Consider the following 17,126-nt stretch of genomic DNA (forward strand, 5'->3'; position numbering starts at 1 on the left):
GAAACAAACAGATCTGGGACTTCACCGGTTATGTCAATCAAGCCACTGACCTCTGGATGTCAAACTCCATTTATTCAATTTCTATTTATTTTATGGTGGTGACTGTCCAGTGTTTTGTGTCTGCTTTGGACACTATTGCTCTGGCTGAGCTTGTAAGTAACTAAACAAAAAAAGAGCTCAGCTGCAATCTGTGTTTAGCATCTCACAGGACATAGGTTGAACAAACAAACTTTGGACACCAAAAATCCCAGTCTGGCTCTCACTATCTCCGGACTTTATGCTACATGGTATTCTTCACTTGTAGTTCATTGGCTCAGTACTAAGTATCTATTAGTAAATTGTAATACTTAGCTATTGTATTATAGTACAAATTAAAGGTGATTTTGCAAAGAATATAAATCATTGAAAATGAGAACATGACAGTATCTTGGAAATGTTTGAGTTTTTATTTTAGCAAGGTCCTCATTCGAAGGGCAAAACTGTACATATGGCTGGGCACAGAAAGTCAACAAAGGCGACAATGACTTCTATGCATAAATGTGACAGTTTCCACACAATAGGAGAGATTTGGGATAAGACAAAGGTGGTCTTGATAAGTTTGTCAAGTCTTTAACCATTTGATAGCACTGAGTAGGCCCTGTACTGCAGAAACAAAAGTGAAAGTAAACAAAGCAAATCATCCCAACAGAAAGAAAACTGAACATCTAAAAAAAACAGCATTTGTGTCAAAATCCAGCTACATACAGTAAAGCATTCTCCCAACGTTCTGTGATGTTGCGGCTAGTTTTGCATGATGCAGAAATGTTATGGTAACATTGATTGGAGACCGTGTTCTATGTCAGTCTGCAGATTATTTAAGACTTTTCATTTGCAACTAATCCATTTAGAAACCCAAACAATGTACAGTATTAGTCAGTTCATTAACCCTCATCTGCACAACATGTTTTATTGAATACTTTCTGCCATTACTTTGAACAGGAAATGTAAACTGGACCATTTATCTATACATTTTGGTATTTTTCCCATACAAGACAAATGTAAACAATTCTTTTAAATTTGGAGACTAGAGCTCAAAACCATCTAACTGCAATGCAAATTAATACAAGCTAGTTCCCTTTAATTGTGTTTTCGCTATCCCTGAGAACCTTATTCAATAATGAAAGGAACCAAACTCCTGAATAATAAAACACAAGTTCAGCTACAGATAGGCCTTTAAATATTTATAGCGGCGTAAGCCGGGGAGTTAAAACACACAGCCTTAAAGTCGCCACAAAGATAATGGCTCCGGTATTGATGATGGTGCCAAGCTCGGGTGGTGTGTGTGTGGCGGGGGTGTTAAGGGTGTCCATCGACTTTCTCACACACCTCTGCAGCACTGTGAAATCTGAAGTCATCCATTTGGATGTGCTGGGACATATGGGATAACATTTCCCAGACCAGGACAGAGACAGACACACACACACACAGAGGCAATATGCTCTTGAATTCTTGACTTTGTTCAGATGGAACTGATATCCTGGATCTTTTATAATCATAATCCCATATGCCTCCTGATATTGAGCTGAATGGTTCTGATTGCTACAGACAAAAAGGGAGGGACTGGCGCAGTCTTGTTCCTGTACACATTTTAAGAATGGAGGAGGAAATGGCACATTAATGACCATATTTGGCCCCATATCTTTTCCAAGGGCTTTGTTTTTAATTGGTCTTAGATGATATCATGGAATACACTTGCAAGAGGCAAAACTGTTTTTTGGATGTATCTCAGTAACACTAGAGGAATGCAGGACAATAGATGGGTTAGCTGACAATATGGAAATTATGTGCACACTTCAATGGGTCAGAAGTCTGTGTGTTGTTGTGATTCTGGATGGCAGATAGCTAGCAACAATGACAAGAAGCTGCCACGTGGGGAATCATAGGTGGCTCGTTTCAGCTAGTTTTATCTTGTTCTTGATACCATGTCTCGTTTTGAGGTGTTTTGACTAATGTCACGTCTATGCTAATATGGCAAAACATTTGCTAGCTAGCTAACCAACAAATGCAACAATGTTTTTGAGAGACAATTGCTCATTGTGCAAATGTATTTGTTTTCAATACACATTGAAGCCGAAATAAAGTTTACATGTTGTTAACAACCCCGTCTGTTTTGCCCCATAGTCGCGCGCGCGTTGGTTTTGTTGCAAGACAACCAACACGTCTACAGTAAAAATAATATCACTACGACAACAGGAGGCTCCTGTAAAATCATTGACGTCTGGAGGTTCAGCACAGTAACATAAAAATAATTCTAATTTATTTGGGGCATTTTATGTTTGTGTCTGATTTGTCATCTCTCTAATAGCCGACTTGGAAACAGGTGGAACCCAGAAGCACCAGGTTTCAACACACGACTCTAAGAGCTTTATGTTTCAGGGCCTCGTATCTTTCACTACCCTACTATCTGTCTGACTCTGCGGTGAGTGATTAGCTTTCATACATATTTATTAAAAAGGCCACAGTTTTAGCTATTAGATACTTATCATCCTGAAACAAACCCATACCTAACATGATAGACAGGTATGTACACAAATATTGAAACAGTTATATTGAAACAAACAGTTGTAGGCTTAGATTGTATTCCTCTTGAGGTGAATGAACAGGGACGTAGTGACCGGTAGGACTGTACTGTAGCGATGGTCCCTGTGATGTACAGTAGGTGGTTAACCCACCATCCAACCACCAGTACAGCCACCAACCAACCACACAAGAGTGGATCTGAAAGGGAGGGTCCGGTATTGCATAGATACAGTATAAGGTGTAGCTTTTCACAAATGCAGTCACAGTATTTGGGCAACATTTTCATGTTTTCTTTTGTTTTTTATCAAGAAAATAAAAAAGGTCTTAAGTGGTCACACGGTAGGTAATCCCCGTTATTACAAACTTGATCACATGATCGATCAATATCAGTATTAAAAAATGGCCTTTCGCTGAAACGCTGAGGTTCTCAAGTCCCCGCCCTGTGATGTCACATCATGATGACATCACGTGATGTCAGTGCTAAGAGGCCCCTGTCCAGGGTCACAGTGCAACGACAGGCTCCTCCCCCTCATCACACCCTGCCTTAAAGCTCCTCCTTCCTCTTGCCCTGGTCCCGCCCCCGCAGGCTGCGCATGAAACCTATAAACCCCGCCTCCTGGGGAGAGGAAGAGAGGAGAGGCCTGTTATAAAGATGTAATAGAGGTTAACGGTGTAAATTTAGTATAAAGCAGAGTTTATAAATACAGAAAGTATAGAAATTGTGAAAGTTGACAGATTCCATATTCAAAGGTAAAAAGGACAACAAAAGTGTATAAATTAACATTCAATATCTTTTAATAGGGCACTAAGACTATAACCTAGCATAGCGGGATCAAAAGAAACGCCTGCAACTACACTGAACAAAAACATAAAATGAAACATGTAAAGTGTTGGTCCCATGATAAATGAGTTGAAATAAAAGATTACAGAAATGTTCAATAGGCACGAAAAGCTTATTTCTCTAAAATGTTGTGCACAAATTTGTTTATTAGTGAACATTTCTCCTTTGCCAAGATAATCCATCCACCTGGAAGGTGTGACATATCAAGAAGCTGATTAAACAACATGATTACACATGTGCACCTTGTGCTGGGGACAATAAAAGTCAACTAAAATGTGCAGTTGTGTCACACAACACAATGCAGATGTCTCAAGTTGAGGGAGCGTGCAATTGGCATGCTGACTGCAGGAATGTTCACCAGCTCAGGACCTCCACATCCTGCTTTTTCACCTGCGGGATCGTCTGAGACCAGCCACCTGATGAAACTGTGGGTTTGCTGATGTCAACATTGTGAACAGTGCCCCATGGTGGAGGTGGGGTTATGGTATGGGCAGGCATAAGCTACAGACAACGAACACAATTGCATTTTATCGATGGCAATTTGAATGCAGAGATACAGTGACGAGATCCCGAGGCTCATTGTCGTACCATTCATCTGCCGCCATCACCTAATGCACGGCCCCATGTCACAAGGATCGGTACACAAATCCTGGAACCTTTATTTATTTCACCTGTATTTAACCAGGTAGGCCAGTTGAGAACAAGTGCTCATTTACAACTGCGACCTGGCCAAGATAAACCTGAAAATGTCCCAGTTCTTCCGTGGCCTGCATATTCAGACATGTCACCCATTGAGCATGTTTGTGATGCTCTGGATCGACATGTGCGACAGCATTATCCAGTTCCCGCAAATATACAGCAGCTTCTCACAGCCATTGAAGAGAAGTGGGACAACATTCCACAGGCCACAATCAACAGTCTGATCAACTCTACGTGAAGGAGATGTGTCGCGCTGCATGAGGCAAATGGTGGTCAGCAGATACTGATCCACGCCCCTACCGATCTGTGATCAACAGATGCATAACTGTATTCCCAGTCATGTGAAATCCATAGATTAGTCCCTAATGAATTTATTTCAATTGACTGATTTCCTTATATGAATTGTAACTCATTAAAATCATTTATATTTTTATTCAGTGTAGATTCCCTACATACTAATATTGATGAGAAGGAAACAAAAATGTTTGGTGGAGGTTCTCTTCTGCACTGTTCAACCAATCCAGTAAATGTGGAGGAGGAGCTAAAATGGAGTGTCACCTTGTTTACGTCCAAAAGCGGAAGTCGCATCACAGACTCTCTTTCCATTTCCCCTGAAAACCGGAACAACCAGTTGTTGGGGTCTCGGCAGAAGATGTCACTTACCCCTCGTTCTCCGTTGTATTTTTCTGCAAACTTCCCATAGTTGTAGTGGTTGAACGTGGGGTAGCCCTCCACACCCTCCTGCTTGCACAGTTCTTGGTTCTGTCCTTTAGTGCAGTCCACAGCAGCATAGGCAATCTGAGGGACAAAGCATATAGTAGTTTACTGTAGCTTCAACATGATATTGTCATCCACAGAACGCAATCTGTAACAGCAACCACAACTAGTTTAGACAATGGTCAGTTACATAAGAACCTCATGGATGTGTAGGATTGTATTGCATTTCTTTGAAACAAATTTCATGAGCGGTTAAAAGCATTATGATTGTTCTAAAGCGTTTACATTTTTGTTGCCATATGCGCTAGACAATGAACAAGCCTACTAGGGTAAAATGTGTGCATGTTGTAAAATACTGGAAAGTTATTCACAACAAGAAAGTGGACATTTACAGTAAATTATTTCAACACGGCTGCTTTGGCACCGACTGAGCTGTTCTGCTCTGCGTCCGCATTGATTCCCGGCACATTCTCAAATTCAGCCTGCAAAGCCAACTGGGTTAAAGGGGAAGTTCAGTTTTTACCACTTATTGTTAGATGGTTCCTCAGTTGCCCCCATAACTCCTATCGATTTTTAGCTAGTCATTTTAGCTAGCAACTGAGCAAAATATCAAACTTTCCCTTTAACCCAGAGCTGTGTGGTGTAAGTTTGTAATGGCTGTTTAAATAAAACCATAACATGGATAACAGTTTCTCCTGTTCCAAAGACACATTTTAGGGTGAGGAACCATCTACCATTGGGGCTCCCGAGTGGCGCAGAGGTCTAAGGCACTGCATCTCAGCGCTAGAGACCCTGGTTCGATTCCAGGCTGTATCACAACCGGCCGTGATTGGGAGTCCCATAGGCGGCGCACAATTGGCCCAGCATCGTCCAGGTTTGGCCGGGGTAGGCCATCATTGTAAATAAGAATTTGTTCTTAACTTACTTACCTAGTTAAATAAAATAAATAAAATAAAGTTGTAAAATACTGAACATCCCCTTTAAGAAAAATGCCTAATACATTCCTATCAAGCTAGACCATTAAGAGTGGGTGGGAAAAGAAAAATCACTCCTACATAAAAACAACAAAAGAGATTTATGTCGGGGCTGTCGCAGCACGGCAGTCAGAAAAAAACAGCACAAATGAGCCGTAAATACCATCTCTCTGATACATAGCTCACCCCCTCCCTCTGCTCGGCTTGTCCTTCTGGATGGCTCAAATGTCAGCAGCTGTGTCCCAAATGGCATCCTATTCCCTATGTAGTGCACTATTTTTGAAAGGGAATAAGGTGCCATTTGGGACACCACACAGCACATTGAGCTTGTCAACATCAAGTAACCACCATCAGTCACCTGAGGACCAATATGTTGAATATGTAAATGATTGATGTCTCGGTGAGGCTAAACTAATTGGACAGTTTGACGTGTTGCAATCTCAGACAGGTGAATCCTCTGACATGTAGCCTACATAATAACAACATGAAATGCTCATCTCAGACATTTAAAAGGACAGATTATTTAAATGATTAAAGCCGTTGTCTAACACGCTCTGTTCAGTGAGTGAAAACATAAATGGAAGGATTCAGCATTACTGTCAAAACACAGATGAATGGTTAAACACTTCTTAGATTGCTGTGTGTGTCTGCATGGCCAATAAGGAACCTGTGAACATGAGAGGTATCTCACAGATCAGAGAGGTCTCTTGCCATTTTCAACGTCAAAGGGGCATTTTACAGCAGAAGCTACGCCTAAAAGATACTGGGTCCGCACACTGCAAGTTAGCTCAGTGTTTCCCAACTCCAGTCCTCCAGTACCCCCAACAGTATTGTAACCCTGGACAAGCACACCAGATTCAACTTTACAACTAATCATCAAGCCCTCAATGAGTTTAATCAGGTGTTTTTTTTTGTCTGGGGCTACAACAAAAATGTGTACTGTTGGAAGGTACTCGAGGACTGGAGTTGGGAACCACTGACATAGATTATGTTTTTAAGACCAAAAGGTTGAAACATTGTCAACCAAACACATAGGAACATACAATATGCATGTGTCTGAACATTTACATGAATATATACATTTTGATCTCCAGCACCTGCTTAGAAACAGTGGAAGCCGTGTGATGCAGTATGTAGCTTTTCCCCATACCGGGTCTCTTACAGCAGCACCATCACTTACTGTAGAACAGACTGACACACAGCGCAGTACCATCAATCAGAGTTGAAGTAAATTGACATGAGGAGAATGATGATGTAAAAGGATTGTTTTTCCAAAGGTTTCTGGCCAATGCAGTTATTGATTCCCTCTGGTTAATAAGAGCTCCAACAACATCTCATTGATCACAACACAAGAGCTTCAACAATGAGCATTGAGAGATACTGTGTAGAGGACAGTTGGAAGTATATAAAGCCTTGTTCACACTGGCAGTTTGAATCGACTCAAATTCAATTTTCACCTTTGTAGGTGATTTAAAATCTGATAATACAAATCTGATTCCTGGTCATGTGACTTGTGTCTAACGGTGAAATCTGATTCATTTGCCCCCAAGTGGTTTTTACGCTGTTATTACCATGACAACTAGCGTAGCCATGTCAGCAAATTACTAGTCTGAAGACACAAATCCAAATTTGGTCACTTGTAACTTGCTGTTTGGACAGTCAGTATTCCAAAACGGATTTGAAAAACAAAACTGATTTGAGCATTAAGGCCTGCAGTGTGAACAAGGCTTTAGAGACACTTCACATTGTGCTTAACGAAGACAAGCAGCAATGTGACTGGGTTCGAACCCGGATCTTCTGTGCGCCATAGGACTGTGTCAGCCCAAAGCTAAGGCACTAGCTTGGGGAGCTAATGCAAGTATTCACATCAAGTCACACATGCATGTCTTCCAGAGTAGGAAAATCACTTGTGGACTATCTACCTGAAGTACTAATTAATGACAGTGTGTGTGTGTGTTTGTGTGTAGCAGAAAAATCCACCCTGCATAAGGAGGTTATTAGGCTGCTGTATGAAAAAGCCAATTTCACCGCTTCACGAATCATTACAGTGTTCTCATCACAATTACAACACAGATTTTTGTGAGACGAGTGATTCCGGCCAGCCTCCTCTTTTTATATAACTGAATATGCTGACATTCAGTTCAATCAGAAAAAGAACATTGCTTGCATTGTACAAAGCCTCTGCATGCACACTGATAGGCCACTTATTCTTCCCTATTCCTCCTTTCTCTTCTTTCATACAATACTGTATGTGGTGTTTAATTGGGGTGTTCTTCAAAGCCAGAGCTAAGCTGGTGGTGTTTGTCTCGAGTAAACGAGGCAGAGAAGTAGCCCAATAGACTGATATAGGGCTGTGACCATACCAGTATGACAATATTTTTTCCATGGCAAAAATGTAAAAAAGGAAGCAGATCAAACCGGTCCTTTAAAAATCTTCTGCTGCTGCGAGTAAAATATCATGTTCTAATGCTTGGAAAATAAATAAATGTGACTCTGGATGACAACAGAATGCCGGGGTGGCAGGTAGCCTAGCGGTTAAGAGCGTTGGGCCAGTAACCGAAAGATAGTTGGTTCAAATCCCTGAGCAATCTGTCGATGTGCCCTTGAGCAAGGCACCTAACCCTAATTGCTCATGTTAGTCACTCTTGATAAGAACATCCGCTAAATTACTAAAAATGTCCAAATGTCACAATGTTTGTTTCCAACATCAGGGCCGTTGTCCAAAAGTGTCCTTGCCACGATACTAAGGAGTACTGTGACACTGTTATCCACATCTACTCCTGCATAGTGCCAATACACTGACTGGGGCTTATGCTTTACACTATAAATAGTGAGCAGGGCTGAATGAGCTGCTCTTCTTTCACTCCTGCCCAGTCACCCCTTTACCTCCTCCAAAGCCCAGGGATAGAGAGGGACAAGAAGGAGCATGAGAAGTAGTTGTTGTTAAGAGAAGTCCCTCCTGTGGATATGTGCATCGGACATCCTTGCTCCTCACACAACCACTACAGCAGCCCTCCCTGCCTCCCGCCAGCACTGGCTACACAGAGCTTTTGAGCATTTCTTCTCCCCCAAACTCTTATTGTGACAGTGAAATGGAGGTTGCTACACCCCCACCTGCAGACACCTGAATCTGTTCTCAGTGTTTACTCGGAGTTGACACAGGAGATCCTTCAGACACGCAGCGTTACAGACAACCTCTCTCCTCTGGACTATTGAGAGTCTCAGTGACGGAACGGACACATTAGAGAGTGACTTGTTTCAACCCCACCCCGTGAATGGGATCTGGGCTATAGTCAGAGAGCCAGGAGATGGTGCTTTGCGTGCGTCTGGAATAAAGACACTAATTCTTGGACCTAAACTGTGTGGCTGTGCTGATCCACAGCAGAGCCATTCACCGATCAGACACATTCTGGGCTGACAATGAACAATGCTGATCTAATTCTGAACAACAACTATTCCCTTGATATATCAATACTTACACCATTATGACCAGAATAAAGAGTTACCTCACATTCAGTGATTTAGTAAATGTTTCTAATGTTGTTAGCATCAGAGATTGATTTCCACATTCCAACAATATGAATAATGAAAGATATGCATGCCAAATACCAAAGAGCTTTGCTGGATTAAGAAAGAGTGTCACAACCATTACGCATGATGTATTCAAGTCATTTATTCCAACAACACTTCACCTTCTTTGTGTTTGTGGTCATTTAGAGTGTTATAATGATTAACAATGCTAAGCTGAGAGTGCAGCGAAGCACGTTCCACTGTTGTTCATGGAGTTTGCGTGAGAGTGTGTGTGTATTTTTGAGAACAGAGATGAGTCAGACAGCTAGGGAGGATCTTGTTAACAACTGGAAAGCGTGACTGAGTCAGGGAGTCAGCGGGTATTAGAGGTAAGAGGGAGAAGGAGCCATCTAAATGAGTAGTAGTGTCTGAAAGGGCCATCTAAATGAGTAGTAGTGTCTGAGAGGGCCATCTAAATGAGTAGTAGTGTCTGAGAGGGCCATCTAAATGAGTAGAAGTGTCTGAGAGGGCCATCTAAATGAGTAGTAGTGTCTGAGAGGGCCATCTAAATGAGTAGTAGTGTCTGAGAGGGCCATCTAAATGAGTAGTAGTGTCTGAGAGGGCCATCTAAATGAGTAGAAGTGTCTGAGAGGGCCATCTAAATGAGTAGTAGTGTCTGAAAGGGCCATCTAAATGAGTAGTAGTGTCTAAATGAGTAGTAGTGTCTGAGAGGGCCATCTAAATGAGTAGTACAGTAGTGTCTGAGAGGGCCATCTAAATGAGTAGTACAGTAGTGTCTGAGAGGGCCATCTAAATGAGTAGTACAGTAGTGTCTGAGAGGGCCATCTAAATGAGTAGTAGTGTCTGAGGGCCATCTAAATGAGTAGTACAGTAGTGTCTGAGAGGGCCATCTAAATGAGTAGTACAGTAGTGTCTGAGAGGGCCATCTAAATGAGTAGTAGTGTCTGAGGGCCATCTAAATGAGTAGTACAGTAGTGTCTGAGAGGGCCATCTAAATGAGTAGTACAGTAGTGTCTGAGAGGGCCATCTAAATGAGTAGTAGTGTCTGAGAGGGCCATCTAAATGAGTAGTAGTGTCTGAGAGGGCCATCTAAATGAGTAGTAGTGTTTGAGAGGGCCATCTAAATGAGTAGTACAGTAGTGTTTGAGAGGGCCATCTAAATGAGTAGTACAGTAGTGTTTGAGAGGGCCATCTAAATGAGTAGTACAGTAGTGTCTGAGAGGGCCATCTAAATGAGTAGTACAGTAGTGTCTGAGAGGGCCATCTAAATGAGTAGTACAGTAGTGTCTGAGAGGGCCATCTAAATGAGTAGTAGTGTCTGAGAGGGCCATCTCAATGAGTAGTAGTGTTTGAGAGGGCCATCTAAATGAGTAGTACAGTAGTGTTTGAGAGGGCCATCTAAATGAGTAGTACAGTAGTGTTTGAGAGGGCCATCTAAATGAGTAGCACAGTAGTGTCTGAGAGGGCCATCTAAATGAGTAGTATACAGTAGTGTCTGAGAGGGCCATCTAAATGAGTAGTAGTGTTTGAGAGGGCCATCTAAATGAGTAGTACAGTAGTGTTTGAGAGGGCCATCTAAATGAGTAGTACAGTAGTGTTTGAGAGGGCCATCTAAATGAGTAGTACAGTAGTGTCTGAGAGGGCCATCTAAATGAGTAGTACAGTAGTGTCTGAGAGGGCCATCTAAATGAGTAGTACAGTAGTGTCTGAGAGGGCCATCTAAATGAGTAGTAGTGTCTGAGAGGGCCATCTAAATGAGTAGTACAGTAGTGTCTGAGAGGGCCATCTAAATGAGTAGTACAGTAGTGTCTGAGAGGGCCATCTAAATGAGTAGTAGTGTCTGAGAGGGCCATCTAAATGAGTAGTAGTGTTTGAGAGGGCCATCTAAATGAGTAGTAGTGTTTGAGAGGGCCATCTAAATGAGTAGTACAGTAGTGTCTGAGAGGGCCATCTAAATGAGTAGTACAGTAGTGTCTGAGAGGGCCATCTAAATGAGTAGTATACAGTAGTGTCTGAGAGGGCCATCTAAATGAGTAGTATACAGTAGTGTCTGAGAGGGCCATCTAAATGAGTAGTATACAGTAGTGTCTGAGAGGGCCATCTAAATGAGTAGTATACAGTAGTGTCTGAGAGGGCCATCTAAATGAGTAGTATACAGTAGTGTCTGAGAGGGCCATCTAAATGAGTAGTATACAGTAGTGTCTGAGAGGGCCATCTAAATGAGTAGTACAGTAGTGTCTGAGAGGGCCATCTAAATGAGTAGTACAGTAGTGTCTGAGAGGGCCATCTAAATGAGTAGTACAGTAGTGTCTGAGAGGGCCATCTAAATGAGTAGTACAGTAGTGTCTGAGAGGGCCATCTAAATGAGTAGTAGTGTCTGAGAGGGCCATCTAAATGAGTAGTAGTGTCTGAGAGGGCCATCTAAATGAGTAGTAGTGTCTGAGAGGGCCATCTAAATGAGTAGTAGTGTCTGAGAGGGCCATCTAAATGAGTAGTAGTGTCTGAGAGGGCCATCTAAATGAGTAGTAGTGTCATCAGTACATTGAGAAAGAGAAAAGAGATGTGAGATTCAGGAGAGGGCTGGAGGAAGGCTCACCTTGCGGTCCTCTTTAAAGAGATCTGCTGCAGTGGTGAAATGAGGGACAGCGTTCTTGCAGTGGGGACACCCTGTTAGGGAACAGAGAATTATGGTCATTATCACAGCATGACCCTTGACCTTTAATGTTGTGAACTGCATTTCACCCCAACTAGAATGTGACATTGGCTCACCCCAACTGACATGAATACCACACAATGACATTATAACAGGAGGAATTGTAATTCAAACACACAAAATGTCTAATCTATGGTCATATGCTCTCCTTCTCTCTCACACAAACACACAGGCAAGAATGCACACAACACACACACTTCCTGTCCCTGCATGTCACTTACACAATTACCCCACATTAGTAATGGTGCACTTGTATTTTATAGGGAGGTATAAATCCCTTTACTGGAGTTATAAATGAAACCTCCCTGGCGCTTTCCTCGGGAGATTCATATCCGTCACCAGCCCCCTGAACACCACACACACACACACCAGGTGAGAGGATTGGTGTGTGTCCGTGCGTGTGCGCCCACCCAGCCCTTTACATACAGGGACAGGCACATTTACAGCCCTCCTGTGTGTCACACAGTCTGTCTGACAAGCTGTCCACTTTGCTAACAGACTGACGTCACAGCCATAGTTCACCACAGTGATACGAAGGTTAGCAAAAAGGTGAATCAAGCATTTCAACTCCTCACTAAAAGTTTTGTTGAATGGCACATCTTCCAAAAGGAAAAAAATTATTCAGATATCTGCCGCTGCGAAACAAAGCTTGGATTGTGACACACTCTGCACGACCTCATTTATGGACCATAATGAGAGTGATTATACATACCCCCCCCCCGATAATTATCAGAGCTGAGAGGATGGGCTTGGCTCCAGGCCTGTGGGGGTTGGTTAATGTGGACCTGCCTCATTGACCACAGTGCACAGCTAATGGCTACTCTCTTGAACACCTAAAGTTGTTTCAGAAGAGGGGATAACAACCTCTAAAATGCTGGATATCTAATGGCAACCTTTTCCTCAAGTCTTTTACAGGTGTTTCTCAGCAGGGTGATACACACCAGCCAGAGAGAGGCCACACCTGCTCGGAGACAACTACTGTACATACTCACTTTTTAGAAGTGCTTACTGATGCCACTTTCTTTGGTGAGAACATGTTCAAGAACGGGTCTGATAACTGAAGTGAACACTTCTGGATTGTTTTCTGCTGAAAAGTGACTAGAAATCATTATTGTCACATAAGAACCCTGTCCTTTTCTAGTGAAAGCCTCCTCAGTCATCCTCAGTCCCTTTCAGGTACAGTAATCATTGACATTCAAGAACAGAACTACAGGGTGGCGCAGCAAGCCTCCTACTTTGATTTTCCCGTTTTCATTTCATAGTAGAAGAATGTAAAATCTGTTGAATCTTCTTCTGTAATTGGTGGCAGAGCTATAGTAAACTCAGCAAAAAAAGAAACGTCCTCTCACTGTCAACTGTGTTCATTTTCAGCAAACTTAACATGTGTAAATATTTGTATGAACATAACAAGATTCAACAACAGACAAACTGAACAAGTTCCACAGACATGTGACAAACAGAAATGGAATAATGTGTCACTGAACAAAATCAAAAGTAACAGTCAGTATCTGCTGTGGCCACCAGCTGCATTAAGTACTGCAGTGCATCTCCTCCTCATGGACTGCACCAGATTTGCCAGTTCTTGCTGTGAGATGGGGCCCTAGCACTCAACCTCCGATCCAACAGGTCCCAGACGAGATCCGGGCTCGTCGCTGGCCATGGCAGAACACAGACATTCCTGTCTTGCAGGAAATCACGCACAGAACGAGCAGTATGGCTGGTGGCATTGTCACGCTGGAGGGTCATGTCAGGAAGAGCCTGCAGGAAGGGTAGCACGAGGGAGGAGGATGTCCCTGTAATGTACAGCGTTGAGATTGCCTGCAATGACAACAAGCTCAGGATGATGCTTTGACACACCGCCCCAGATCATGACGGACCCTCCACCTCCAAATCGATCCCGCTCCAGAGTACAGGCCTCGGTGTAACGCTCATTCCTTCGACAATAAACGCGAATCCGATCATCACCCCTGGTGAGACAAAACCACGACTCGTCAGTGAAGAGCACTTTTTGCCAGTCCTGTCTGGTCCAGCGAAGGTGGGTTTATGCCCATAGGCGATGTTGTTGCCAGTGATGTCTGGTGAGGACCTGCCTTACAACAGGCCTACAAGCCCTCAGTCCAGCCTCTCTCAGCCTATTGCGGACAGCCTGAGCACTGATGGAGGGATTGTGCATTCCATATTCACATCGACGGGACAGTAATGGAGAAGGTGGAAAGTTTTAAGTTCCTCGGCGTATCACGGACAAACTGAAATGGTCCAACCACACAGACAGCGTGGTGAAGAAGGCGCAGCAGCGCCTCTTCAACCTCAGGAGGCTGAAGAAAATTGGCGTGTCACCAAAAACACTCACAAACTTTTACAGATGCACAATCGAGAGCATCCTGTCGGGATGTATCACCGCCTGGTACGGCAACTGCTCCGCCCACAACCGTAAGGCTCTCCAGAGGGTAGTGAGGTCTGCACAACGCATCACCGGGGGCAAACTACCTGCCCTCCAGGACACCTACACCACCCGATGTCACAGGAAGGCCAAAAAGATCATCAAGGACAACAACCACCCGAGTCACCGCCTGTTCACCCCGCTATCATCCAGAAGGCGAGGTCAGTACAGGTGCATCAAAGCAGGGACCAAGAGACTGAAAAACAGCTTCTATCTCAAGGCCATCAGACTGTTAAACAGCCATCACTAACATTGAGTGGCTGCTGCCAACATACTGACTCAACTCCAGCCACTGGAAAAATTGATGTAATAAATGTATCACTAGCCACTTTAAACAATGCCACCTCATATGTTTACATACCCTACATTACTCAACTCATATGTATATACTGTACTCTATACCATCCACTGCATCTTGCCTATGCCGTTCTATACCATCACTCATTCATATATTTTTTTATGTACATATTCTTATTCATTCCTTTACACTTGTGTGTATAAGGTAATTGTTGTGAAATTGTTAGGTTAGATTACTCGTTGGATATTACTACATAGTCGGAACTAGAAGCACAAGCATTTCGCTACACTCGCATTAACATCTGCTAACTATGTGTATGTGACAAATAAAATTTGATTTGATTCCTGGTGTTACTCGGGCAGTTGCTGTTGTCATCCTGTACCTGTCCTGCAGGTGTGATGTTCGGGTTGTACCGATCCTGTGCAGGTGTTGTTACACGTGGTCTGCCACTGCGAGGATGATAAGCTGTCCATCCTGTCTCGCTGTCTTAGACGTCTCACAGTACAGACATTGCAATTTATTGCCCTGGCCATATCTGCAGTCCTCATGCCTCCTTGCAGCATGCCTAAGACACGTTCACACAGATGCGCAGGGACCCTGGGCATCTTTCTTTTGGTGTTTTTCCAGAGTCAGTAGAAAGGCCTCTTTAGTGTCCTAAGTTTTCATAACTGACCTTAATTGCCTACCGTCTGTAAGCTGTTAGTGTCTTAACAAACGTTCCACAGGTGCATGTTCATGAATTGTTTATGGTTCGTTGAACAAACATGGGAAACAGTGTTTAAACCCTTTACAGTGAAGATATTTGGATTTTTATCAAATTATCTTTGAAAGACAGGGTCCTGAAAAAGGGGAAAAAAATTGTTGCTGAGTTTATATCCTGTATGTGCTTTCTCTCTCCAATATGTGTAGGTTATAATATACCAACTATTTTGCGTCTACACTTCACACCCGAAAGTGACAATTCAAATATAGCTTTCGGTACTCAATGAAATCACCCTTAAGCATTTGTGTTGTAAATTAGAATCTTTCCCCACTAATTAGCTTAAAAAGGTACGACAAACAAGCATTTCATGAAGAGCAACATAAAAGTCAATTAGCAGGAATTTCCCGGGGATAGGTGGAGGTAACGTTACCCTCCCTGGCATATGTGTATAGGCAGCAGTTTAGTTCAGAAGAAAATCTGACGAAGAGGAGGCTGGAAATGAGAAGAGACGGAAGACCTCCTTTAGGTAACAATGAACATATCTGAAGGCATTTGATTAGAGAGTCTTCATGTGTTAGTGACTAGTTTGATCTCTCAAAGCCCCTGACAGGCGGATGTTCCACAGAGGATTAGACAACGTTGGCCGCCTCCCAAATGGAAGTCCACTCCCTGTCTCCCGGTTGGGTGCCATATGGGACTCAGCCTTGGAGTAGAGAAAGAAAAAGAGAAGGTTGTTATTGCCTCGTAGAGGAAAAGCCAAGAGGCATTTAGGAGTTGTTTTGCTTCATGTTAACTAATAGGAAGACGGAAGGTGCAGTGATGAGCGCAGTCTTTGAAGGCACTTATCAGACAGTAACTTCAGGGCTGCTTGTGAGTTGGTTCATCACATGAACATGTCCTGCATCAACTGGGAAGTGAGTGAGTGAGTGTCCAGTGAAAGGATATTGAGATGCTGTACCTGTCAATGTTTACCCCTCTAGCACTACAAGTCTATTTTGGGCATTCTGTCATTTTCTGGTCCCTTCACAGCTTAGGTGTGGCTACATCAGATGATGGCAGAGAAAAAGACTAGATTTATGTACTGGTGGTGTAAAACTTGACTTAAATCCTTTAGTTGCCTGGGAAACATAGGTCATCAAAAATTGGTGGTGTAAAAATCCAATCAATCAAATGTTGGACATATTGGACATCAACAAGTTGTGTTGTTGTCTGGCAGGCAGGGTGCTTACATGGTGATGTGATGGAAGGCTATTTGGAAGTGAACTCATGAGGTAGCCCAGCCTGAGACTTAACAGCCCAAATATCAACCGTGGACCTTTAGGATGTCCTTTTGGGCTAATGGTTGAGACGTTGGGTTGGCAAACGGGAGACCCGAGGTCAATTCCCACTGGTTACACTTACATGGTGCGTAAAACATGACGAGGGCATGCTTCTTCTTCTTCAGCGCTTCCCTGAAGTCCTCCATTCCTAGATGGCTGACGCTGGACGGCTTGTCTTCCCAGGACTGCTCTGGGGGAGGGGGCGCCAGGGGGCTGGTATAACAAAACCAGACATGACGATAAGGTATGATACACACCAACACTTGTGACTAGAAATGTTGACAACTGCCTGAGTTGAAGCCCATTGATCAGCATATGACACTAATCCTGTG

At 43.1% G+C, this 17,126-nt stretch overlaps 1 protein-coding gene across 1 annotated transcript in view; it reads right to left on the reverse strand.

Moving 5' to 3' along the window:
* Nucleotides 1–427: 427 nt before the first annotated feature.
* Nucleotides 428–17,126, reverse strand: part of LOC139539087 (protein disulfide-isomerase A5-like) — a 67,027-nt gene continuing 50,328 nt past the window's right edge. Inside the window, exons 14-17 of the mRNA XM_071341830.1 lie at nucleotides 16,877–17,007; nucleotides 11,918–11,988; nucleotides 4,763–4,897; nucleotides 428–3,175 (exon numbers count right to left, since the gene is read on the reverse strand). Of these exons, the coding sequence (XP_071197931.1) occupies nucleotides 3,104–3,175; nucleotides 4,763–4,897; nucleotides 11,918–11,988; nucleotides 16,877–17,007 (409 nt within the window). The 3' untranslated portion in view covers nucleotides 428–3,103. The remainder of the gene's footprint in view (nucleotides 3,176–4,762; nucleotides 4,898–11,917; nucleotides 11,989–16,876; nucleotides 17,008–17,126) is intronic.

This window comes from Salvelinus alpinus, chromosome 14 (assembly GCF_045679555.1).
Source record: "Salvelinus alpinus chromosome 14, SLU_Salpinus.1, whole genome shotgun sequence".
NCBI classification, from domain to species: Eukaryota; Metazoa; Chordata; class Actinopteri; order Salmoniformes; family Salmonidae; genus Salvelinus; species Salvelinus alpinus.